At 39.7% G+C, this 25884-nt stretch overlaps 2 protein-coding genes across 3 annotated transcripts in view; one reads left to right on the top strand and one right to left on the bottom strand.

The window, feature by feature from the left end:
- ctnna1 (catenin (cadherin-associated protein), alpha 1) overlaps positions 1 to 25884 on the top strand; it is a 79774-nt gene that overhangs the window by 32809 nt on the left and 21081 nt on the right. For both annotated transcript variants that reach the window (XM_041047558.1, XM_041047557.1), the window contains exons 8-14: positions 9185 to 9265; positions 9580 to 9732; positions 16442 to 16534; positions 18279 to 18435; positions 19223 to 19423; positions 21797 to 21948; positions 25292 to 25402. In XM_041047558.1, coding sequence (XP_040903492.1) covers positions 9185 to 9265; positions 9580 to 9732; positions 16442 to 16534; positions 18279 to 18435; positions 19223 to 19423; positions 21797 to 21948; positions 25292 to 25402 — 948 coding nt within the window. The remainder of the gene's footprint in view (positions 1 to 9184; positions 9266 to 9579; positions 9733 to 16441; positions 16535 to 18278; positions 18436 to 19222; positions 19424 to 21796; positions 21949 to 25291; positions 25403 to 25884) is intronic.
- Positions 1743 to 4977, bottom strand: lrrtm2 (leucine rich repeat transmembrane neuronal 2). The gene is made up of 3 exons (XM_041047923.1): positions 4825 to 4977; positions 4518 to 4608; positions 1743 to 3385 (listed from the first exon to the last, which is right to left on the bottom strand). Exons 1-3 carry the CDS (start codon positions 4975 to 4977, stop codon positions 1743 to 1745), a joined length of 1887 nt encoding a protein of 628 aa, XP_040903857.1.

Below are 25884 nucleotides of genomic sequence, written 5' to 3'. Positions count from 1 at the left end.
GATCTCCATTTGCTTTCAGGGTATTGACCACAGTTTAACTTGACACTCGTGACTGCTAACCGAGGAACTGCTTTAATATTTATTATTCACCCTAACCCCATTTTTAACTGTAAATGACAGCTCAGTATCCCTAACAAGAACAGTGTTTTAAAATATGAGGCTCAATGATGTTTTTGCGTGGTGTGCAGGATGATTCTACTAGAACTATTTTTGAGTGGCTCAACAAGCTAAATGTTGCTGGATCACTGGTGTGGGTGACAGAATATTAGATTCTTTTTGCCTCGCCTTAATTGGTTCAATCTTGAGCCTGTCAGTCCTGATTAGAGTATAAGCACTAAAGAGCCTGGGCTACCGGGAACGGTTTTATTTTCAGAGTGAAATGCTCTCCTATCTGGCATTTGCACTGTTCATTACCCTTTCACTTGCTACCTTCAAATTTCACAGCAGCTTGTCTGTATATTGATCCTGGTATATTGGTAATAGGAGATCAGCAAACAGTTATAACAAGATGAGGCTGTTGGAAATATTATGGTCACAGTGTGTATGGCATTTGGGTGCTAGAGAATCCATGTAGAAGTCATGGTACATTTAAAGGTCTAATAATTTTGTTCTTGATGTCCAAGGTGTGGAAGACATCCTTGTGTTTAGCTAAGCAGTGTAGCATATTGGAGATTAACCACAGACGAACAATGCTTAGTGTTTCCCACAGGTTGAGAATTTATTTGTGGCACCCCATGGGTGGGAGTTCCAACATGCAACAACTTGAGAGCCAGCTGCAAAACAGCATTGTGTTTATGTGCTGATGTCTTATTGAAGGGGTTATTTTCCAATTCATGGAACTGAACATAAATTTAACATTCTGACAGTACATACTATTAGTTGCCTTTGCACACAAAGGAAATTTGGGAAGAAACCCAAATTTCCAAGTACAAAAAATAATCCCCTTTTGGCTAAGGACAGCAATTTTTTGGGGTGGACTGCCCAAATAAATTCTGTACAAAGGAAACACTGAGAGCCTTTTGATCTGATGAAAGGTTATAGACTTGGCAAAAGTAATGTCATTAGTGTATACTGAATAGAATTTCAGGGTTCTTCTCTCCTTAAGAGAGGATTTATTTTTATTTGTAACATAATAACAATAATGACATTTATTTTTCAGTTGTAATTCAGAGTTTGAGTTTGGTCTTAGTAGCCTTTAATGTATCATGGTCCCCCCACAACAATGAAACTGTGAAACAAAAATGTTATGATAACCGATCCAGTTCATTTGCCCCAGTGATTGAGTGATTGGCTTACAGTGCCCATGGTGCATTAAGAAACATGATTTCAAATATTTACTTTGTAAAAGAAATAAGACATAAATCACATTTCTCCACTTAATGTATTCCGTAAGCAGAGGGCCATTTGGCTAAGTATTTTCTCTGTGCTGCAGAATATAGAGACAATGTGGAGACAAATCTCACAGTTTACAATTTTCTTGTTTAAAATGATTGCCCCCCTGCCTGATATGAACAACCTTGCATTCATAGAAAAATAAATTTGTGACTATCTCTACCTTATCCCTAAACTGTCACGTCCAACCTCTGTCATTGTAGCACTCAACATTTCTCACATGTTCTCAAATCTCACTTGTAGAAATTATGCTTTTTACATAAACTGGAAAAAAAAAATCAAAAAAGCAAACCCTGTATCATCTGAAATGGTCAAATGGCAAACCATATGCTCTAGGAATAAATAAGAGTTCATACTTCACACTCTTTGTAAGGCAGTTGCTGACACTTGCACTGCCCATAGCCGTTGATGATCACGAGTGCCCCTTCTTCATGGCTGGGCTCATACTCATTATACGGTACCTGTGTTGCTAGATCTGCCATAGGCTGCCGCTGCTGGGTCCTCATCTGTCTGCGGTTCTGTATAGCCGAACAGTGGCGTATCCGGCGCAGGGTGGGAGGGCAGCACTTCCGTGAGATATACACAACAAAAATGATGAAAAAGAATGAAAATAGAAGGGCCATAGTTCCAATGATAACCCTATGAGTCATAACAGTGTTGTCCATTACTGAGGAGTCATCCGTTACAGCTGCCTCTTCCAATGTAGTGGTAGTTGCTTGAGTGCTGCGTGGTGTTTGTGTTGTGGTTGTCGTGGTAGTGACTGTGGTAAAGCTCCCAAAATCCTCTGCATAGTCCTGCGTGGGTGTCGGCTGCATAATTCCAAACAAGGAGCTTGTGATCTCTGCAGCTGTAGTAGCGTCTGTGGTTGTACTAATGGTCTGAACAACTGGCGCTGAAAAATTCTGGCAAAGCTGAAATCCATAAACAGCATCAAGTATCTCCTCGCCTTGGGCATACTCAGGACTATGGCAGAGAATCGAATGTTCCCACCTTCCCTTAAAGGTGCTTAGCCAAGTGGCCAGAGAGCAAATCCTTTTGGTACATTCCCAAAGGTTGCTAGACAGCCCAATGGTGCCTAGAGACTGCCACATATCCATGACTTGGGGATCCAGACTGCTTAGTTTGTTGTTATCCAGCAGTAAAATCTTTAGATTTGGCAGCGTTTGAAACACATCAGGTGTCAGGACACGAATTTCATTTCCTGTTAGGTCCAGCTTCTCTAAAGTGGTCCAGGTCCACTCCATGCCACATGTTAGGTTGCTGATCTTATTCCATTGCAGATATAGAAACTGCAGGGCAACAAGGCGAGGGAAATGGGCCAAGTTGATCTTGGTCAGCTGATTGTGCTCCAAGTGGAGCTCTTTAAGCTTAATGAGCCCAGCAAATCCATTCCGGGCCAGACTCCGTAGACGGTTGCTGCTCAAGCCCAGATATTCCAGGCTGCGGCAGTCCCAGAATGCCCGAACAGGTGTGGTGCGAAGTAAATTGGAGCGAAGGTGGAGTATCTGGAGTTTCCTCAGTCCATGAAACAGTTCTGGTTCCAATGCAGTCATCTGATTGAAGGACAGGTCCAGTATCTGGAGGTTGATGAGGTGGATGAAGGTTGTGTTGGGCAACTTGGTGATACGATTGGAGCTCAGATTGAGGTCCTTCAGCTTGTAGAGCCCTTGAAAGGCATCCTCTTGTACTGTGGTAATCTGGTTGTGGTCTAGATGCAGCCAGGTGAGCTGACTGAATCCATAGAATTGATCAGGGCTGAGCTCAGTGATGCTATTGTGGCGTAGTGACAACCCCAGGGCCCCCTTGTCCACACCATCTGGGGGTGCCTGAAGCCCCTGGGTGTCGCAGTAGAACTGCAGGTCCTCACAGCGGCATTTTTGAGGGCAGGTTGTGCACGATGCAGGAGGCAGCAGGCACACGAGAAGCATGCTGATCACACACAGACACAGAGCCGCTGGTGCAGGTCCCACCAATGGCCACCTTGAATGGAAACCTAGGTGGGTTCAAAGATAAGAAAATGAACTGTCGGGTGGCAGAGCTAATCTCTGCAGAGCACTTATTACTAATTCATGGTGCCGATTGTGCTTTATGTGTGTGTGTTCTCGTTCTTTCCCATACACACACCAGTTTACGTATTTTACATTGACAACTTTCACAGTGTATGTAAACATGATTACTTAGAGCTGAGGTTTAATGGAGATATCATGTACTTAGGCATCTAATGATCAAATGCATGCATGAGCTGGACTTTCCACTCCCTTGTTATTTATATTTAGTCTTTTTTCTTCCTATTTTGTACACTGTAATTTGGCATAAATACTTATTTTCTGCTGATTACTGTCATTCATTTATCAGTTTTGCTGTATGTTTTTTATTTTTCATTTGAGCAGCTCAAGTACACTGTCGTCTTTTCAATCTTTAGGTTTTTTTTAAATTGTGCTTTTTTCGTTGCTCAAGAGGTCTGCTGTAAAATCCTAATGGTGTTTAATAAGTATGCATTCACATGAGTGAAGAAGGAAAAATGAAGGGCAGTTGCAGAAAATAGACAAGGCTGAAGAGCTTTTAGTCCATAGCCTCCCTCGCTCTGACTTGTATTCCCTATTCATGTCCCGACCTGCCATATAAAGGGGCTAACTTACCCATTCTTTTGTGCACATCGGAGGCTGCATTCAACTGTCCTTTTCCGCAGACTCTTGGAGCAACCAGATGGAAGAAAAATCCAAAGGGAAAAAACCCTTTTGAATAAGCACAAAAGGAATCAGCCTCTTTGGAAATAAAGCAATTCTGAGCCCACCCAAATGAAACAAAATATGAAATTCCATGTCCCAAGATGATGATTATTCCTTTTATTTTGCTTAAGAGTCCTTTAAAATCCAAGCTTAAAGAAAGGGTTGAATCTTTTCCTTCATCCCACGAATCCTTGAAGTAAATATTTATAATTTTTTTTTTTTAAGTTGATCAGTTGCATCCAGAGTGACTCCGGTGAACAGACCCCCCCCTCTCCTTTTTTTTTCTTTTTCTTTTTTTTACCCTTTTGTTTCCCTTCCACCGCAATGATGTCAGCTCAAATGGTTAATTGAAGATCAAGCATTCCTCTTCCATGGTTGTGGTCTTCCAACCCTAACTTGTTGATGGCAGCCAGAGATCCTGCTTCCGACGCCGGCTGAGTCTCAGCATAGCCTCTGCAGAGCTGTGAGTGGAGCCCTCGTCTGCGAGCTGAGACGCAGGGAGAGAGAAAAAAAGCAGAGCAGGGAGTCAGGGATGTTATTCTGTGCTTTTTGTTGCAGCCACTCACTGCTACAGAGTGGTGGCAGCCTGGCGTCGATCATCACTACTGTTTCTCTCTCTCTTTTTCCCTCCCACACACACAAACACCCTCTCACTCTCTTGCTCAGTCACTTGCTCTCTGCCTCATACACAGTGCTTGTGCACCTCAGTCTTCCTCCACCTCCCTCTGGCATCCCCCCTTCCCTCCCACTGGCTCGTCACCATCAGAATATTGATATCTTGAACGTGTTGCGGTAGCTTGCTGTTGAAATTAACCACAGCTGTAAATCTCAGCCTCGCCTTGCCGTTGTCCTGCATGCGATATGTATGAATGTGTGTACCCAAGACATAAACAAAACAGCATAACAAAGCTAAATATAGTTCATAACATGTGGCTCTAAACAACATAAACATAAGTGAGGGTGAACAAAGGTGTGCTGCATTGCCATAGGAGTATGCTATAGCACTGCTAACGTGGGGTGTCTGGCTTATATTCATAATTTACATATCCTGGCTGCAGTGCTTTAATTTTTGAGCACTGGCATGTGATGTATGGCCAGCTACTCTGAAGTTAAACTAGGCAAGCTCTTAACATGTAATAGACAAGGCCAACTACTTGGTTGATAGTGTGATCCACCAGGTGAGATCAAAGTAAGTAGTAAAATGCTGTTAATGAGATTTTTTTTTCCGATCTTGAGCAAATGGATTTGATATGTGGTTTTGTTAAAAGAAGGATGTATTTCAGCACCAGTTAGAGTGCTAAACAAAATATGATGTCTGTAGTTCAGTGACTGAAAATACTGACTTTTCCTTGATTATTTAATGTGGGTGGAGATGGGTGTGACCGTAATTACAATGAACTAGATTCAGAGCAGCCATAGACTAGATACCAGAACATATGAAGCACAGAAACTGTTAAGATTTTGATGTTCTATCCCCTGTCATCCCTCTGCTACCATCTACTAAAGCATCTTTTATTTATACATGACATTGGATTGGTGGAGAGAACCACGCCCCTCTCTGCTTCATACTTAAATTTACATTGGTTATTTGATAGGGATTTTAACCCTTGTTGCACCTGTCACAGGTAATAAGTTGTACTTAGTGAAAGCAAAGAATTAAATTCCTACTGTTAATTGAAATTTGAATGCAGAACATCTAACTTACACCACAGTCTCTGAGTCTCTGAACTGTGCAGAGAAAAAATGTTATTAACAAAGCTTTTCTCCCTAATTGTATAACATAATTCTCAGTTCTTAAGACAACACATGCATCTGGCTGTGACTTTCCAGGTCAGCTGACCAGCATGCTGCTGTCATTCTCCACATTTATTGTGGCAGACTACATCTCCCTCTGGGACTCTTCTGCAGAATGTGAGAGTGGAAAACATGGGGAAAAAACGCTTAAATCTCAGGGGGCATGATGGATATTCCTTCTGTTTGATGGGTGCCAGCTTGCCATTTGAAATTTAAACTGTTTAAAAAGTGTTTTTTACAGGAAGAAATACTTAAAATTATAAATGGACATCCAATTAAGTGAACTTGCCGAAATATCAAAAAGCAATACCACCGAGCTCAGTGATCATTCGACGCTTGGAGCATACTTTATTTCCTTTGAATTTCTCTATAATCCAGCGGACTAGTGGTTTTGTAGAAAAGGGATGTTCCTAAATCTGTCCTGAAGGAGATGGATAGAGACTCACTTGAGTATCATAAAAGATGCCGCAGAGAAACTGCCTCCATAATAAGCACCTGAAGAAGTGCTTTAGAACCCTCTGGCGTGGAAATGAAATATAGGCTAGGCGTGAATGAAATAAGATTGAGAGAGTAGGGGCAAAACAGACTAAAACCCTACCACAGCAGTGCACCCAGCCGGCACAAAATCACAGGGGATTAGTGCCATTGGAGTTCTGCAGCCCCTAACTATGTACACAACCCCCCAATGAGCAAAGGGCAGTGGGGGATGGGGTAGGTCAGTGCCACCACCATCCATGGTGTTATGTCGCAGTTGATTTAAGCATTATAAGGGGGATGAACAGCCCAGAGTCCAACTGGTTCTTTGCCTTTTCTCTGTTGCCCTTTCCTCTTCATCTAATTTTGCTCTAATTTTATTATACTTCAGTATCTGTCTGTCTGTCTCTCACTCTCTTTCTCATTCTCTCGCTCCATCTCTCCATCCTTCCTGAAAGTTTTATACTTTCAATTTTTGCTTGAGCAGTTTGCAGAATGTGACTGAACATCTCTTTGCTCTCAGTGGGGAGCAGTGGTTAGGGCTTTGACTACAGCCCTAGTGCTTAGTTGTGTGACTGCTGCCAGTGGTGTTGCAGTGTTACTGTACTTAATTTCCACATTTAGCCATGTCGAGTAAATTGTGACCTTTTAATCACACATTTCTCATTTCAGATGAGAAAAAAAATGTGGAGAAGAGACTAGAATATTTATTTCAGTTTTGTTTTACATTGTTATTGCCCAGTGTTGTCATAGCAGTTAGCCTTTTTACTAGGGATTTGCACTTACACCAGTATTTAACTGATGAGCTGTATGCCTCACTATGTGGGAATGTGTATGGCAACATCAGGCTTGACTCAAACATTACTTTGCTAACTTGTAAATATATATAAATTTACTGAATTTTATTCATTATGAATAATAATATAATAAATAAATTATTGTGCACAAGCAGCTTTGCAAAAAATCTTCAAAATTTGAAGAAACGGGTTAAGCAGTGCACTGCTGATCCAGCTTTTTGAGTCAGTATTGGAACGATATGAATTATCAATATTGGATTGGAGCATCCCTGCGTTTTACAGCTATTTTTTCTTTATTAACAGTAGACCTTATCCACACTGATGTGGATACCTATAAATACATGCTTTTTTTTTTTTTTTTTAAATCTTAGTTCTGGATTTCCATCCACAAACAGCATGTGGACTCGCTGCTGTGTGATTTGTGAAAACACTGATCTCAGGTTGAAGAACAGAGCTTTGTGAAAATGCTGACGGGATTTTCAGCATGTCAGCCTTTCTCAAACACAGGCAACGTGCCTTTGCTTAGTAACAGTGTGAGGAAGTCAACTTTCTCTCACAAGCCAGTCCTTGCTATGTTGACAATGGTTTTTCCAGGTTCTCTGCAACTGGGAGCTGTTACTGATGTTGGCCTATTTAGCCCAAAAAAGTGTATGTGATATTGAACTTTGCAAATAACTTCTTAAAGTACGAAACGATTTAGGTGAGAATGGATTAAAAATGAATACGAAACACTAAGACAGACCTATTTAAAATGTGGGATGCCCAAATCAAGTTTCACTTGCCCCTTGTCCTTATCTGATTATTTATTTATTAAAGTTATTAAATATTTATAATGGTCACAGGTTGCCTTTAAATGTTTAGTCAAAGATTTTGTGCAATGTTCTGTACAGTATCCACAAAGAGCAGCGGTAGCAGGAAGGCTTGGTCAGGATTTGGATACCCTCTCTTGATCTGTCTATGAATTAAATACTAGATGTAAATGCAGTTTTCAAACATGAACAATTAAGAGGATGTGGTGCCCATGAAATATAGCACTGATACAGATGCAAAGCAGCTGTGCCTTTTACTGATGCATGCTTTCAATATGCGTATATTATTAAATGAAACAGTTGGCCACCGTTTGTTTGTGTGCTCCATGGTTCACTCGCAATGCTGCGAGTTTGGAAATGATTCCAGTGTTTTAACAGAGAGCAATAGGGTGCCTTTGACAGCTGGTCTACCCAGAGCACAGTGGTTCACAATAAATAAAAGGATCAGAAGTGGATCAGGCTGGGTATCTGCACAACACTAGCTTCTCTAAAATTTGAAGATGACTTTTACTCTAGTCGAAACTTACTACTTGTGAATGAATGCATGGAGGAATGACTAGTTTTATTTTTGTGTCTGGTCACTGACATCATGGATCCCTTGTAGCATTATTCAGACATATTAATAAATAATAAACTAAAGATTCTGATATGTGTACTCACCAGCATCTAACAGCATAATTTATTGACCTCATAAAGAAAGTTCTGAAAACAATTTTCTTTTACAACTCACAAGTTTTTCATCTTACTGCAAAAAAAGACACAAATTGCAGTTCTTTTAAAGGACCTACTGCCAATTCTGTCATTTTAGACAGCAAACACACACAAAAATGTTCAAACAGCATTTTTCAGTTGCCCAAGTGCCCTGCTAGTCCAAAAAGGTTAAAGAAAAAATAAGGAAGGAAAGAGAGAACAAATTCAAGTGGGCTGAAAAGTAACCATGTCAGAGTGATATGTGACATTCCTGTTAATTGTAAATTCTGACTACGGTATATCTGTAGATTTATTCCTTTTTTGCCTTCATTCGCTCCAGTCCATAGATTGTTCTTTTCCAGCCTGAGACACAGATTAATTAAATTCAGTATGATCCTTGTTCTCATCAGAATGTAGGTTTATATAAGCCTCAGCTATAACTAGGTTGGATTTCACTGTGCAACTCCATACTAACTCCTCTCCCATGTTTATGTTTCAGGCGGGAAGGAAGGAAAGGAGTGATGCTCTGAACACAGCCATTGACAGGATGACAAAGAAGACCAGGGACCTTCGCAGACAGGTTGGTTATTTTTTTTCTGTTTGAAACTTTTTTCTATCAGTCTGCACATAACTTCAGTATTTGAGCTCACTGAGATTTTAATACAAACAATTTTTATCATTTTGTCACCAGAACACATTTAATTTGTAGTGTTATTAATACAGTTGATTAGCTTTCCTTTTACAAGTCTGGTGTCTCCATCTTGTACACAAAGGGAAAGTATACTATGTGGTCAGATCAGCGAGCTGTATTGTAAGATGTCAATGCATGTACACAAGGGGATGTATTATTTTAATAATGCCTTTTAATTTTTTCCAAAATGTCTTACTTCACAGCTGCGTAAAGCCGTGATGGACCATGTCTCTGACTCTTTCCTGGAGACCAATGTTCCTCTCTTGGTCCTGATTGAAGCTGCCAAGAATGGCAACGAGAAAGAAGTCAAGGAATATGCACAGGTGTTCCGCGAGCATGCCAACAAGCTGATTGAGGTAATGCAGGATTTTTTGTGCTTCCACAGTCAAAACCTGACGTGACCCAAATACAGAACATTTCATATTTTTCCTTTCCATCTCATCGGTGATGGGCATTTTATCTTAGTTTATAGTAAACATCAGTCTTCATCCAGCTTCTCTGTTTTCTATTTGTGGCTCTTTTCTCAGAGATTCCCTCGTGATACAACTTTAGGATTACAAGGCCTCTGAAAACAGCAATCTGGGATGTTTTTTCCCTAATGAAAACAAAGCCGTAAACATTGAAATTATTTTCTGTGGTCGCTATCTTTGTCTTTCACTATGTGTGCGTAGTATGTCTCACACACACACACACACACACACACACAACACTTTCGACTCTTATCTGATGCTGTGATGCTATAGAGAGCCGACAAACAGAACGTTGCCATTTCTGGTTATAGCAACAAATCAAATTTTTAAGCAAAACCAAAAGAGAGAAACAACCACAACTCAAGGATAAATGCTACCTCTGGGAAAATGTCGTCCTTGCCCCAACAGATTGATGTATGACTTCTTACTGAAAAACTCCCTGTGCGCTGTAGTGATACTTAGAAAGATAAACATCTTCAATAGGACTTACGGCATCCTGCTTCTTATCCCTTACTGTGACTGGTGTCATGTATTAACATGTCTTAGCATGTTATTTAGAATGACAGGGGTTTCTGTGTCTCCAGCGCTATATAACGTGACAAGATGAATACAGATGCAAGGGTGAGGCAAAGTGATGGGCAAGTCATGATGAGCAACAAGCTAACGAAAACATCAGAGCATCACGTTCTGACATTTGAAAGTGACTTCTCCCCATGGGCTGATGACCATGAGTATAGTTGGATCGGTTAGTCCAGCAAGTGCAGAGCAGCAGAAACATTCACTGGGGAAACCGCTGAAGCATCAGAGGGAAAAGGGGACCACACTGGGGAATAGACCCTTAAGTAGCTTCTTAAGGCCAAACTGTCAGAAGTGGCATTAGAGCATGACATTGATGGACCTAATGTGCGGGTTCTACTCCTGCTAACACTTGAATGGGTAACACAAAGAGGTACAGCTATGGTTAAAAATTACTCATGTTACAGATGGATGGCATCAAATGAAACATACTTTCCCAGTTGTTAAATGCAGTTTGATCTGATGGAGTTCCTCTCACTATCAACTTTAAGACATTTGCATTGAATGAAGCAGTGTTGAGTGATATCCATGTAAACCTCTAGCTTGATCCAAATCTTACTAAATCTTATCAGTTAATCAGTAAAAGTATCTGTGTTCACACAGTAATTAGGAATGGCAGTTGTATATGTCTGAGGAGCACCATTGAGTAGCATATAGTTGCTGTGCTTTGATACGTAAGTTCAGTTGTTACTAAACCTAGGAGGGAGTCAGATCAAGATAACAGAACAGCACGGACACAGGTTTAGGTTATAAAATTATAGGTTATAGAAGGTTATAGATTACAACCCCCCCCCCCCCCCCCCCCACATAATTGTGATTGTTAGGTTGTTGTAAGCTATGGGCAGTCTTGGTTACATCCAAAACTACCTGATAGCTCAGTTTAGTTGTAACTACAGTCTTGTGTCTCCTGCTTATCTTTTATTACACTGTTGAAGTGCAGGAACAGCAGGAATCTGCTATGTTTTTTTTTTTTTTTTTTTTGAGAAGCATATGTTCCCCTTTAAAAATTCTTAGTGATGCAATCACATCCCATCAAGACACCTCTAAAATATATAAAATTCATAAACACATTCAAATCACATTTCAAGATAATGCACACACGACGCAAACAAAGGACTTGAATGTAGACAACTGAATTAATGTTCAAATATGTTCAGATTCTAAATGAACTGTGGAGGAGGGGTGATTGCATCCAAAGGCAAAGTGGAGGCAGGAGCAGGTGCAACCAGGCACTTATTCACTCTTATTCACTCTTGCTGTCGTAAACTGAGGCAGAGATGTGTCTGCGTGAGTTGTGTGTAGTGAGGATGTTATCAGTAAGTTGACAAATGCATAGTCTCTTTTCTGAGGAGCTGATACAGCGGTACTAATTACTTTCAGATTCTATTTTGTTGTTTGTAATGAAGCCCTGCGATTGACTGGCGACCAGTCCAGGGTGTAATCTGCTTCTCGCCCATAGCCAGCTGGGATAGGCTCCAGCTCCCCCGCGACCCTGACGGATTAAGCGGTATAGAAAATGGATGGATGGATGTTTGTAATGAAATATGCAGAGGTTGGATGTCATAATGTATTCATTATGGCTAAGAATTGCAGTCTTTCTAGGAGAATCCAATGTTGCATTTTTATCATTTTAGTTTACTTTAGTTTTAGTTTAGCTTTTTTTCTTTTTTCAGCACAAGCTAATGTAATTACCAAAAGTACACAGTCTAGCATTGTATCATTTTTCATGAAAATCGTTCCTTTAGAGCAGTTCAACATTAATGCAGTCTGCTGAGCAATAGGTAAGTCACAGTAGGACTCTTGGCTTTCACCTGTCCCTGAAAATGGTTGACATTTCCCTGCAAATGCATTCTGCAAAGTGGGTATTGAGCGGTACTGTGAGTTGCCCAGGAAAAGAGCCTCTGCCAAACATTACAGATGTAAATGAATTGTGTTGAAACGAAGTGAAAAGTAACAAAATGTTTGGTTACTTATCAAATAAGCCTGTGAATATGTTGAAACTGTAATATGTCCTCGTTTCAGAGGTAGGAACAGCAAAGTGCCACCAATCTCAGGCTCCGTTTGTATGACATCATGAGTTGTGCAAGTGTGGGCTGCCCAGAGGCAAATGGTCCATTAATTCACACACATTTGTTTGAAAGCAACATCATGACTGACCCACATTCATTTGTAGGCCCCTTTAAGCAGCTCCTCTACCCTTGTTTGTTATTCTTTTGAAACTTAGTGTTTATATCATTAAATAAAGCTGCATTTGATGTTTTACTTTATGGATTTCATTTACTTAAAGTGTTAAAATCCTGCTGATAGGCTTTTGTGCGAGCTACAGCTGCCTGTAATTGTATGACGTAAAAATGTCTGAGTGAATTAAATCAAGGTTATTTGACCTGACAACAGACGTTGCCACCACCGGAGCTCTTTGCTCATGGGAGTTGGACAAAAATGTTCCACATTGGATTCATAATCTACTCACTTCGTTTCTAATGCTATTAACTTTGTTCAAACGTAGTCATATTGGAAAGAAACTTATTGCAATAAACATTGCTATTGCCAAATCCAATGGTTTTCCCATGTTTGTAGCCATTTTAAGCAGTGAAATTCACCATCTTAACTGCACTGTGAAAAAAAAGACTGTGAAAAAAGCTTAATATTTTTACCTCAAGGCCATCTTCTTAAAGGTTCCAGGGTGCTCAGGGTGCTTTGGAGATTTCAGCATGTAGTTAGCAGAGGAAGAAAATGAACTAGAAAGGCAGTTGAATGTCCTCATTAGATATTGTAAACCCATTTGAATTCTCTCCTTATGACAAAAACCAGCTGTCTGTTCATCCCAATGAAAAGATGAAATGATGGTGGATTCAGTTTGACATACACTAAAATTTGAGGCTCTTAACCAGGCAGAGGGACAGTAGTGACCTTGGGTAGGACGTTACTTCATGTTATTTAGATATGTATGCTTGTTTTGAGTGAACATTTGGTTTTTATTATGAAGTCCTATGTTAGATCTGCAACATGAAAAGTTAAGATTCAATTCAGGTGTGACCAGTGATCCAATGAAATAATCAGCTGTTTAAAGCCAGTGCTGGGGGAACCCTACTCTGGATTTTTTTTATTTTCCACAATAATTACACTGGGCAAAAATCTTGTTTTTCATTCATTTTTACACAGAAATGTACTCTAATATAGTAAGATGATTTTTTTAAATTTACATTCCTTTTATTTAATTTATGATGAACAACTTGATGTTCAACTCTAATGCCTTTCCTGTATATAAAAATAGTGAGTTTTTCTGTTGAAAATAAGACAAGAAATTAGGGCGTAAGCTTTTTTTCTTGCATGACAGACCTTTTATTAAGATTCCAGCCTTTTTCACTAAGCTACTAAAAAAGAAATACAGCTACACGTTTTTACCTCTGATTTTATTTAGTAAAGTGATGACATTGCATATTTAGTTTCCAAAACACATTCTCCTCCTTTCCCCCTTCTCATCCTGTCCTCTTTCCTCTCCTGGCAGCCAAAGGGAAATATTTACAATCTAGTATCTACCCCTGTCTGGCTATACTTCCTTAAGCATTCTGTCTGCATTTTCTTAGCATTTAAATCCTTTTTTATTAAGAAGAAAAGTAATTATTTGGCATGATATGTGAGATACAGTGTGAACATGCTGTTAGTGCATAATTTTGAAATAATGAGACAGTAGTAGTACACAATTCTGATCACAACAAGTGCTCATCTATTTAAATCTATATAATTAGTCCCTCCAGGATGATGCGATTGCAACAATTAACACAAATTCAACCAATTCCCATAAATTCTCCATGACATTGTAATTTTGTCTAGTCACACACCATACACACCTACACCACCAAACTTACTTCCTTGTATCTATTATGTTTACCAACAGAAATTATTGCGAAAGACTAAACAAGGCAACTTTGATATTCTGCTTGAAAACGTTCAGTGTACTTTAACTTTTAAGCCATCTAATAATTTTGGGGTTTTTTTTGCTTTCAGTAATGTAAATCAGAAGAAAACAGGGTTTTGCAACATCATTTATATGAAGCAATACAATTTTATATATTAGCATATTTAAATGAAGGTGCTGAGATAATTTGTTTTCTACCGTATTTATTGTGAGGCTTTATGCATGTAAGCTTTTAAACTGGCTCAAACAAATTGAGAATTAAGACTGGACCATTTTGGTAATTGGTTGCACAGACTTGCTAAATGCTTGACTCCCATGACGCTTTAAATGGTATGGTACAGCATGGCAAGTAGAATGGCGTCAGTTGACTTGGGGGTAGAATTTCCTTATTTGACTTTCTCCACAGTCCCTGTCCCAGTGGTATCACAGTGAGAGTAAGGGAAAGCTTATGTGAAAGATCATGAAAGTAAAAACACAGGTCTCTCAGTAAAGTGCCAGTTTTTCTTTATGTAACCACTCTCTCACCCCTCCTCTGGGGTTCCTGAATGTTCTCTCTGTGGTCCCTGAACGTGTTTGCATAGTGATTGATGTAGGATATGTTTATATCAATGTTTCAGTGCTTCACCAGTGCACTGGAATAAGTGCTTCTCATCAGCAAAATTGTAAAATTCGATAAGCAAAAATCCCGTAGAATTTAGGAGAGGATCTTTCACACTCTCATTCACTCTGCCACCCCTGTAGCCAGTGAGGCATTCTGCCACCAGTACTTTAATGGATTTTTTTTTTTTTTCATAGATTTGCCCCACATTTCTATGCTTTCATAGTACAATTTCAGCCTTTTAGTAGCTTAGACCCAAGAACCCAGTGGAGTTCAGTAGGGCAAACATGAGCAATCACACAGGTTGAGTAAAAATTAGTATTTGTAACAAAAACTAAAATTAATGCCCAAGCTGTTAATTCTAAACATCTGTTTGTTTTTCAGACGTATCGTTCTGCTTCGGCTTTGTTCAGTCTGAATTGCATGTATTGTTGAAGTGCAGTGCATGATCATAACTGACACCTCTGTCGCACTCGGTTTTAGATGTGATGGTAAAACTAGGATTTGTATACAATGTATATGAGATTCTCACTGCTTATGTTTCTGACCCAGATCTGAGTCTTTAAATTGGTGAATTAAAAAAACACACATTGATGGCTTCAACTACAAAAATAAGACCCAGGTTGTTAAAAAACCCTTTTGCTCCTCATATAGTGCAATCAGCAGTTGGTTTTTGCCTTTGTAATTGATTATGTTTCAGCACATTTTCTGTCTATTGGATAATCCCACTTTGGCACAGTTCCTCACATCCCAGGCATTCTGTTTCAGCATTGTTGCCAGCACATCCCAACCAACCAATGGGAATCTTCAAAGTCTCTGACCTAAATTTTTGTGAATTTGAGTAGAAGCATAATGTTACTCTGGGAGATGCAAGAATATTTAGAAATAATTGTGGGAGCGCTTGATTTGTTGGTCAGTACATGAAAATATACTCACAAACCCATGATGCTGGCAGCCGCAAAGCAAGACTTGCTTACCTCAGCACTCCAGCTCTCACTCGGCTGGTTGGGTTTTGAAAGTGTCAGGAATATTTGCCTCTCTGATTCCAGGAGTGTAATGGCAATCTGGCAGCCTTGTAATTTAGTCGCTGAGAATAACCCCATCCTAGAGCTAAAACTTACATTTGCATTTTGAGAAATGTGCTATTTTTTTGGAAAACAAATACAAAACTTTTATTTTATCTATTCACTCAGCAGCTTAGCTTTTGTTTTCCCTCCTACTTCTCATTTTTCCCCCTCTGTGGCATCATATTGTATCATTTTAGCAGCTTTATAAATTAATCCTCAGCAGTGGGTTTGTATTCCACAGGGATTAGTTGTGTTGCAGAGCTGCTCCATTTCTGATAGAGAAAGAATCTCTAAACTAGGCTACTGTAATGAACTTATCTTAGTTTAATTATGTATCTATGTATTTCACACTTTATTTTTCTCAAAATAAGTCTGTGTCAGAATCCCTCTCAGTGGCTAAAAAGTAAAATTTGTGCATTTTATTTTTCTGTTTAGGTGGCCAACCTGGCATGCTCCATCTCCAACAATGAGGAGGGAGTGAAGCTGGTCCGCATGGCAGCATCTCAACTGGAAACTCTTTGCCCACAGGTACCTGCCAGTTTTGGCTCCAACTTCGATCCAGTTCACTGCACCTCTTTGAGACTCTGCCACATTGTCTTTTAATTCCAGCGCCAGAGTTGCCAGTATAAAAATTACAGTTTATGAATGTTACTGCAGACTATAGTTAAGATTGCAGCTTTCCCCTTTTTTCTTTCCAAATCATGATTTTGATATAAAGGCTTCAGTTGTTCTGGCCTACTTAAATGCAGTTAACTATTTTACATCTTAATTACAAAAATTGTAATTTTTGATTTGCCATGTTCACACAGTAATTGAGTTACCAAATTAAGGTCAAAGTCAGTTACCATAATAACAGACCTGGATTACTTGTCAGTCTTTTAAATTAGTGTGGGAAAGATGCAGTGTTGTGATTCTGCATTTGTGCCAGAAAGGTGGTGGAGTGCACTGGACATGAAACATGGTGTGGGTGTTGTCTTTCTTCCAACAGTGTATTTATTTTCTTTTTAACAATACTGAAATTAAACGAAACATGGAAAACACTCACATAACATGCCACACAAAGCATAGCTAGTGGTAATGATTAAACAAAACAAAACAGGGAGCTGGAAGGAAAGTGACAAGGACAAGATCCTCCACTGGTTTCTCACCTGTAAACACTGACTTGTGTGTTCGCTGGACTATGCAACCATGGCAAAGGTAATGCTAACTGGAACTGAAATACAGGTCTCTCTGCTGGTTAGAAGTGATCCCCCATCAACTTTTGCACCCCTTCCTCCTCACCATTAAGATGTATTGCAGAGAAGGGGAATAAACATGGAACACACTTTGTTAAGCTGTGCAACAAATATATTAGATCAAAGCACGCCACCTCAACTCTCAATCTGTACTGGACTCGCTGAATGCCATTGATTCTGATATTGCACTTTCCCCTTCCCCATTTCCAAAACGATCTTCCATCCATGTGCAACAAGACTAGATCAAGACTTAGTAAATGGCTGGCCTGTGTATGGTCAATATGGGTTACTGAGGACTTAGCTGAAAACCGTCATGGAACTGCTGCAAACAACTCATTGGGAAATAGCTGACTTTTTGAACAGTAGCCTGTTCAAAAAGTCACTAAATGTTTCAAAAGGGCAATGGCCAATAAAAGCCATTGGTAGTAGCCAATGGCCCTATAGTTGTGGTCCAGCCAATAACCTGCATTTCCTCATATAACAGTTTAGATACTTAATTTGTCCCTATCAAACCTGTAAATGGTTTAACACAACTCTATGGTTTTAATTTCATGCATACTATAATGGATAAAGAGAAGTCAGATAGTGCAAGGGAAAAAAAACCCCAAAACATCAGTACCTGGAGTCTTGTTGTCCACGTGTCCACCATCTTTTCATACCTATTTTCAGAGCCCATCTTTTTATACCTCTTATCATGCTAACTACCAGTCCCTGATCTGTACCTCTGAGCTCTGCCAGCTCTCTCCACTATGCTGCTGCTGCTCTTTTTAATCTCATCTAATGACTCCCATTCATTGTGCGCTTTGATACCCACAGATGTTTCTTCCCCAAAAAACAAGCAGCTATTAGTTTTATTTCATTCAATCCTTCAAAACACCCTGTGTCTATAATCACTCCCAGGAATGAATTGGCATCATGCTGCAGTCCCAACACTGAGGTGGGAGAGCGGGGGGCTTCGTGCAATCAACCTATGCAAATGTTGTGGCTGAGGGCTATGCTGTAATGGAGCTTTAATGGCTGTAATTGGGTGATTACAGGTGATTAATGCAGCGTTAGCCCTTGCTGCCAAACCCAACAGTAAGGTGGCCCAGGACAATATGGATTTGTTCAAGGAGCAGTGGGAGAAGCAGGTCCGTGTCCTCACTGACGCGGTTGATGACATAACATCCATTGATGACTTCCTTTGTGTGTCTGGTGAGTACTATTCATTTGCATGTCGCTGCCAGTGCAGAAACAAAAGAAGTGTTTCGTACTTTTGGAATGATCAGGATTTGTGATGTTTTAAAACGTGAAAACAGACAGTGCGCTCTTTACTGGTAGACAGCAGGTTTTGGTCAGAATTAAGAAAGATTTGCACAAAGCATTTAAGACCATTCTTAAGAGGAGGTAAAACAGCTGTAAAGGATTTGTGGTATTAGTCTTTTCTGATGAGCGCCATACATACCAAGGCTGACTGAAGAAAGCATTTGAAGCATCAGCAGAACTACGTCTGAAATTGACATTCTGTCACGTGTGTTAAAGCACACAAATGGTTTGTCAGGCATGCCCTTAAAGAGTTCTCATTAAGCATTAAGCAGAGTGACTTCTCTCACCTCCAGCTAAGAACAGACTGTAATTTACACAGTGGACATTTGCATTTTGCGAGCTCCCCATTAATAAGCAGTCTGAGAATTTATCTTTAGCCCTCCCCATCCTATAACTGAGCTTCTCAGTTGCCCTCTTAATTTCAGCCCTATGCAAACACAGTATAAAGGCTGAGAATTTCCTGACTATATTTATTTTCTTATTATTTTTCATATAAACATGTTCCATATTTGATTAAATCATGTTGTGGATGGGGGAAAAAAAGAAAATATAGTTTTAAGTTAAACTTTCATACAGACCTCTTTGTATCCAGGCAGGCTGATGGCATGTTTAGAGCAATGTGTTTAACTAATAAAAAATAAACACCACTAACTGCATCATTGTTTTACATCCCCAGAGAACCACATCCTGGAGGATGTGAATAAGTGTGTCATCGCTCTGCAGGAGAAAGATGTTGATGGTTTGGATCGCACTGCTGGAGCTATTCGAGGCCGAGCTGCCAGAGTTGTCCATGTGGTCACTTCTGAAATGGACAATTATGAACCTGGAGTCTACACAGAGAAGGTCTTAGAGGCTACCAAGCTCCTCACTAACACAGGTACGTTGAATCTGTTTCTGTCGAACACGTTCTTAAAGGATTTGACTAATAACACAGAGTTCAGGTCATTGAACTGTCATAGCTTAGACTTGGACATACCAGGATTACTGCTCTAGCTTTTGAATTATTGCAGCATGTTTGTGCCTTTGTAATAATGCTGATGATGATTCTGCTTGTGCACAGATACAGTTAATGGATATATTCAAAAGGGACAAATTATACGTTCTGTTTAACAGTTGCTACATCCATATTGGTGGATTGCACACATAAAACCAGGATGCAATGGGCCCCCCAGGGATGCCATGTTTTGGCCCAGTGTGATGAGAAGGAGGGTCAAACATTCCTCCCTCTTTCTTAAACTATTTCCTTACATGGTCTTTGTTAGTGAGACAGACATAGTGAACTTGTACAACCACCCTGAGTGTTTTTCTACATGTTTGGTCATTATAGGTTCAACATATATTAAATTATCTGAATCCATCTATCTTGGTATGAGTGTCCACTTTATGCCTGATATAGTGTCAGCCAAAGCCACATCCAGATATTTGTTGTTACGGGGTTATGTTGTTTGACTATTTGTCTTTACTGTTATTTCAAGTTTGATTTGCCATTTTAAAAAATGAGCATTTTTGCTGATATACCCAGAATTGGCGTAGACAATGAATTTTTTTGTTTCCTGAAATTGAGACTCTTTTCAGCCATTCCCTTATTTATTATGAATGGTACATTGTGAGATTCATCCACCTGCGACTCAACTGACACTCCTAATTTGCACAGGAGTCACTGCTCAGTTGTAGTTGTTGTAGTTCAAGCAGGATTCCTGTCTAGTCTGAGAGTGGTGATGAGCTCCGGAGACGTAGACTGCCTTGAGACTATTGTCATATTCTTTCACGTCCTGTCAACAACAAAGTGACGGGATTCAGGCTCAACACAATCTCACCTTAATTGTAGAATATCTGCTCTGACATGCACTCACATCTGTGTAATATATATAGGTATGCAAGTGTAACTATATACACATAGTAGTGTATTAAACTGACATTTGTATTTCATAGGAAAGTCAAGTTTCAGAGACTTGTAGGTTATTAAAAGAATTTGAATTTCATTAGTCTTTCTGACTTAAAGTCGAAATAGTTTTTTCTTTCATTCATTGATTTAAAAATAACTGTTGACATTATGGGTTTATAGTACGTGTTCATTAAGGATCATAATCGCAAAAAGCTTATTACCTTGACAAAATTCAAAGTATGAATATATTTCACAACACACTAAGAATAAAAGCCGCAACCTTGTCTTAATTAGGTGATTGAATAAAATATATTGATCACAGTGAAAATATCACAAGCTCTCTACATTGGCATCTATTTGCAAAAGGTTATTTTAGTTCATGATCTCAGTATAATGCGTTGGGTATGATAGGATTGTGCCACTAAGAAAAATGATGTGACTGAAGGTTGGTTGCAGAGTTCATTATTTGTACATTGTGCATTTTGTCTCTGAAATGATATGAAAGAGCAGTGGGTTGAGGGAAGTGATCACTGTGACTGTAACAATCACAATATGACCAGATTTTCACATGGCTTTTTAACATCATTTTCCTACATAAGCCTGCAGGTTATAAATGGCCTAAAAGCACGAAACCAAATAATCTTCTTTTTTTCTTACCCCTGCTGCTCTCTGCTGCCACATCTGCATCCTGACTTCCATGCCTCTCCCATAAAGGCCCAGCTGAATCCTCAGTACTGAATTTGAAATACTATTAATGCAGATGTGCTGGAGAGCCCTCTGGAGCTGTTATTATATCATCAGTGTGGCAAAATACATGTCTGCTGGGACGGCTTAGTGAAACCTTCTATTGGAAAATTCTGTTATGCCAAATCTGGGATCTATTCCCATCAGCATTTAGCTGCACATTTTTCCTCTGACCATACAAGGCAGTGAATAAGCTGATCAATAGTGCAAAATTCCATATGTCAGAGTTAGATGTGATCACTGCATTTTTTTAATTAATTATTCAGAGGCAACTGTTTTCAATGACACAAATATTTTTTTTTTTTCGGCAGAACAGAATTAAGCCTTTCTAGTATCTTTTGAGATCATTGATAGGTTTGTGTCAAGTAGCTTGTGATAACCTGCACTGTCAGGAGGAATGTTATAGACATAGAATAGATGTGAATTCTCATCTTAGTGCTAATGCAGTCACAAACCCATTGGTTCATGCCATGCCTTATTCAAGATATGTGAGTACAGTTTGTCTTCTACACTGTGCTTTACTCTTTAGTTATGTATCTTCCCTCTCTGTGTTTTTTGTATGATTGATGTTTTTCTCCTTTTTCCTTTCTTCCTGTCACCTTTCACCTCACCTTCCTTCAGTCATGCCACGGTTCACAGAGCAGGTGGAGTCTGCAGTGGAGGCCTTGAGTGCAAACCCGTCACAACCTGTGGATGAGAATGAGTTCATTGACGCATCCCGTCTGGTATATGATGGTATTCGTGACATTCGCAAGGCTGTCCTCATGATCAGAGTAAGTCACACTGTTTTTGCCACTCAAGCATCATAAGACTTGGTTTTAAGCTCATAGCAGGGTGAAAATCAGTCTTTCATGTTAAATGATAGCATGTCCTCGTCCCTATTTGGGATTAAATCTGGACAGTGCGAGTTACCTTGTGTAAAAAAAAAAAAAGATTCAGTAAACATAGGCTGCATCAATGTGATGTGGTTTCATTTAAAACATCTTTCATTTATGTGTGTGTCTATGTACACACACACACACATGTGTGCGTATATATATATATATATATATATATATATATATATATATATAGTGTATTGGTCTGTGCACCAGATGCTGTTTTTAATGGTATGTGAGAAGCAGTATATGCGTGCAGTCCTAGAAGCTGATGATTAACTTGTCTCAGGCAAGAGCCGACCTAATTGACCAGACTTGCAATCTAGTGTAACAACAGCCTTAGTTGTTCGTGGGTTAATGGCCTTTGCTTGAGTAGAACTATAACTGAGACAGATGGTAGTTGGGTACCATTGAAGCATTACCTAATTGACTGACAATGAGCTGACAACAAAACACACTCCAGCTGTAAAGAGAAATGGATAGTTCTTAAAGCTTTATAATATAACTAGTTATCTACTTCAAACTGCCAAATTTGATTTGTCATAGATTAAGAACTAAGTTGATTTGTTTAAACCGCTTCTCATGCGTAACTGTACCTAATTATGTATTTACCACGTTGAGTTACAATGTACTGGTTGGTTGTATTATGCCATCTTCCATTATTTTCAACACTTTAATCTTTTGAATTGGAATCATTAGTCTTGACAGCACATTTGGTGTTGACAGTGGTGCTCCAAAACTGTGCCCGGGCTCTCATTAATAATACTGCACAGACATAGACAAAAAACAAATGAGAGAGGGGCCATTATGCAGTATTTGCATTATAATAAGCAATTGATTTAAGATGGAAGTTTTAATTTGCATTCTTTAGTTGGACTGCAAGCCTGAGAACTACATTCAATTTCCATCTGCCCTTGCTCCACGCTTGTTATCCAGATTGATTAAGCTGTTAACACTTGGCCTATAGGGCAGGCTGAACACTACCTGGTGGATGGGTGTGTGTAGGAGTGCATGTGTGTTAAAAATAACAGAGGATTTATGAAAAAAATGTTGCTGATTTATAATGAATCCGTCCGATTCAGTCTGCCATTAACTGAGAGCAGGAGATAGCGATGAGACAGAAAAATGATTCAGTTCCCCTGGGTTTGCCAGGATTTCTTGATCAGGTGTGAGAGGTAATCATCGCGGGTTTTGTGGTCATTATTCAGCTGGAAATAGTTATTGAATTTCCGGTAGCATCCACACAGCAGTCTCCTTAAGCTTACTCTTAATTGCTGTTGATTGTAATGAGATTAGACAGATGTATCAAAAACATTCATTTCGATCTAGAAAAAACACAATACTTGGCTGAATTGTCCTTCAGTACTTGTGAAACTGGGGATCTTCAGCTCTGAGGCTAAAGAAATATGAAATATTGCAAATCAGCTTGACTGTGACATAACTTCTCAACAGGGCATGTCCACACACACACACACACACACACACACACACACACACAAGCACAAGCACACACACACACCAGCACACGCTCTGTAGCCATCTTTCTATAAACCCACACATGCATGTGCTGCACAGTGACCTACTCTTAAATCAAAACAGACAAGCGTGTGTTTGGGGCTACTTAAGATAGACAAGTCTTTAACCTCTGTAAGTGGTGCACAGACGGTCTATGTTGGATGTCCCCTCAGAGGTTTGACAGGTGGACAGAGCCCTCTCCCCACCTACAGTCACATTAGAGAATATGCCTCCCAGACATCAACTGTCTCAAAGTCAGGGAGCCGCTGACAGCAAGATACAGGGGGCAGCTGCCGTTACCTTATGATTTGTGCAGTGCGCCACAGCCCAAGGTGATTTTGCTGACTTTGTCCTCAAAAAAAAAAAAAAAAAAAATCTGTTCTACTCACAATGAGCAGAATATCACAGAAAGGGCTGCCCTGTCCATATCTAAAGCAGCAGACGAAAATCCTAGATAAGGCTAAGGCCTACTCTCTAGCACTGCCATGATACTGTAATTTTGACTCTGTCCCCATCTTCTCTTGACTATTGCACTTCAGGTACCATCTAGTTATATATGCATCACAGAGGTGAAACTGAGCATTTCAGCTTTCATGCACACACTGGAGAGGCTGGACATTGCAAAATCAAATACTGATTAATGGATTTTGCCACAGCATGTAAAATAGTATTAACATTTCATTTACTGTGACAGCAGCACTACCTTGTCAAAACCCTTGTTTTATTAAACTGCAGGCTATTGTTGCTCTTCTACAGTAATTTCCCATTGGGAGCTCACCATGAGCTATCATTTCTGAGCCTCCCACATTCACAGGTTATCTGTTGCACAGGCCACAGCAGGTGATATCTCTGCCCCACTGAACAGCATTGTCTGGGTTGAAAGAGATGCCCGTGAGTCACTACAGCTTTGTATCTGAAACCATATGCCTATTCCCTTGGGAACAAGAGCATCTCTACATAAAGCTGTGTAAGGTTGTTCAGAGACCTTCAGCTATTTTTAGATGTGAGGGGTCCAAATCCATTACAGAAGGGAGGTACTGAGACAGCTGGGTAAGCACAAGTAGCGGCACAGGCGTGATAATGCACCTTTATCTGTCCACATCATCTTCCCTGTGCCCATATCAACACCAAATACATTTTTCTGTCAGTCAGTATTGTATTTTGCCATAAGCATGACCTGTTGAAATTCTTTTGAATATTAATATTTATGGAAAAAGTGCTGCTCGTGGCTTGTTTTGCATTCAGTGTCAGGGACGGGGTGAAAAATCTGAGATGAAGTAGCAACACTCAGGAAGAACACAACTCATGCCTCACCCGCCTTTCTACAGATAGCACCGACAGATGGAACTCTGAAGCGTTTTGCTCCCAATATGTTTCATAGCAGCTCATACCTTCATTTTCCCTCTCAAAATGCACAGGCAGCACATTACGCTTGATTTACAAATTCATTTAGAGTTTACAGTTTCTTGTACCAAGTTATGGGGAAGAAGAGATTTAACTAATGCTGCCCTGGCTGGCAGCGCCAAGGCATTTCTCATAGATAGTAAGCAGGTTGGTTATTTAATAGTGCTCAAAAGGCTGTAGCATGCCAATATTATTTTATGTCCTCCACTAACAACCAACAGCTTTTTCTTAACCAATTCTCCTTTTTCTACTCTTTGATCTGTCTCACCTCCTTTGCCCTCCCTTTGCTTCTTCTTTCTTCTTTGTTGTTCCAATTCAGACTCCAGAAGAATTGGACGATTCTGATTTTGAAACTGAGGACTTTGATGTTCGCAGCAGGACCAGCGTGCAGACAGAGGATGACCAGCTTATTGCTGGCCAGAGCGCACGGGTAAGTTGGACATTGCTTCTTGTAGTATTTACAGACATTCCTGAGTCTGATCTCCTGCCTCTAGACTTTTTCGTTATCGGATGGTATTACCTTGTGAGAAATGGGAAACCTGCAAAAGAAAACACATATACATATTGAAAGTAGTCACAATTATATTCTTATAATAGAATATAATATTGTCCACATAGGAAATTGCATTTACTAGTGCTCCATAGATCAGAAGCAGACTTGAAGATGGTTAAATATTGACTTAGTGTGTGTTATATGCTTCAGTTATTAAGTTGAATATTGCCATCCACTTTATTAAGTTCATGTGGCATGTTTGACAATGCATTGGAGGAAAAAAGCAGTCACATGGTACATGGAAATACGGCCATAGTTTTAGAGAACATTCATACTTTTTAATAGTCTTTTTTGTTATAATGCAGATATGTTTATGGGGCTAACCACAGTTCAAAGACCTGCACGTCAATTAAGCCCGA

The sequence above is a fragment of the Toxotes jaculatrix genome, chromosome 10, assembly GCF_017976425.1.
Source record: "Toxotes jaculatrix isolate fToxJac2 chromosome 10, fToxJac2.pri, whole genome shotgun sequence".
Taxonomy (NCBI): Eukaryota; Metazoa; Chordata; class Actinopteri; family Toxotidae; genus Toxotes; species Toxotes jaculatrix.
This window is presented reverse-complemented; position numbering and strand designations above follow the sequence as displayed.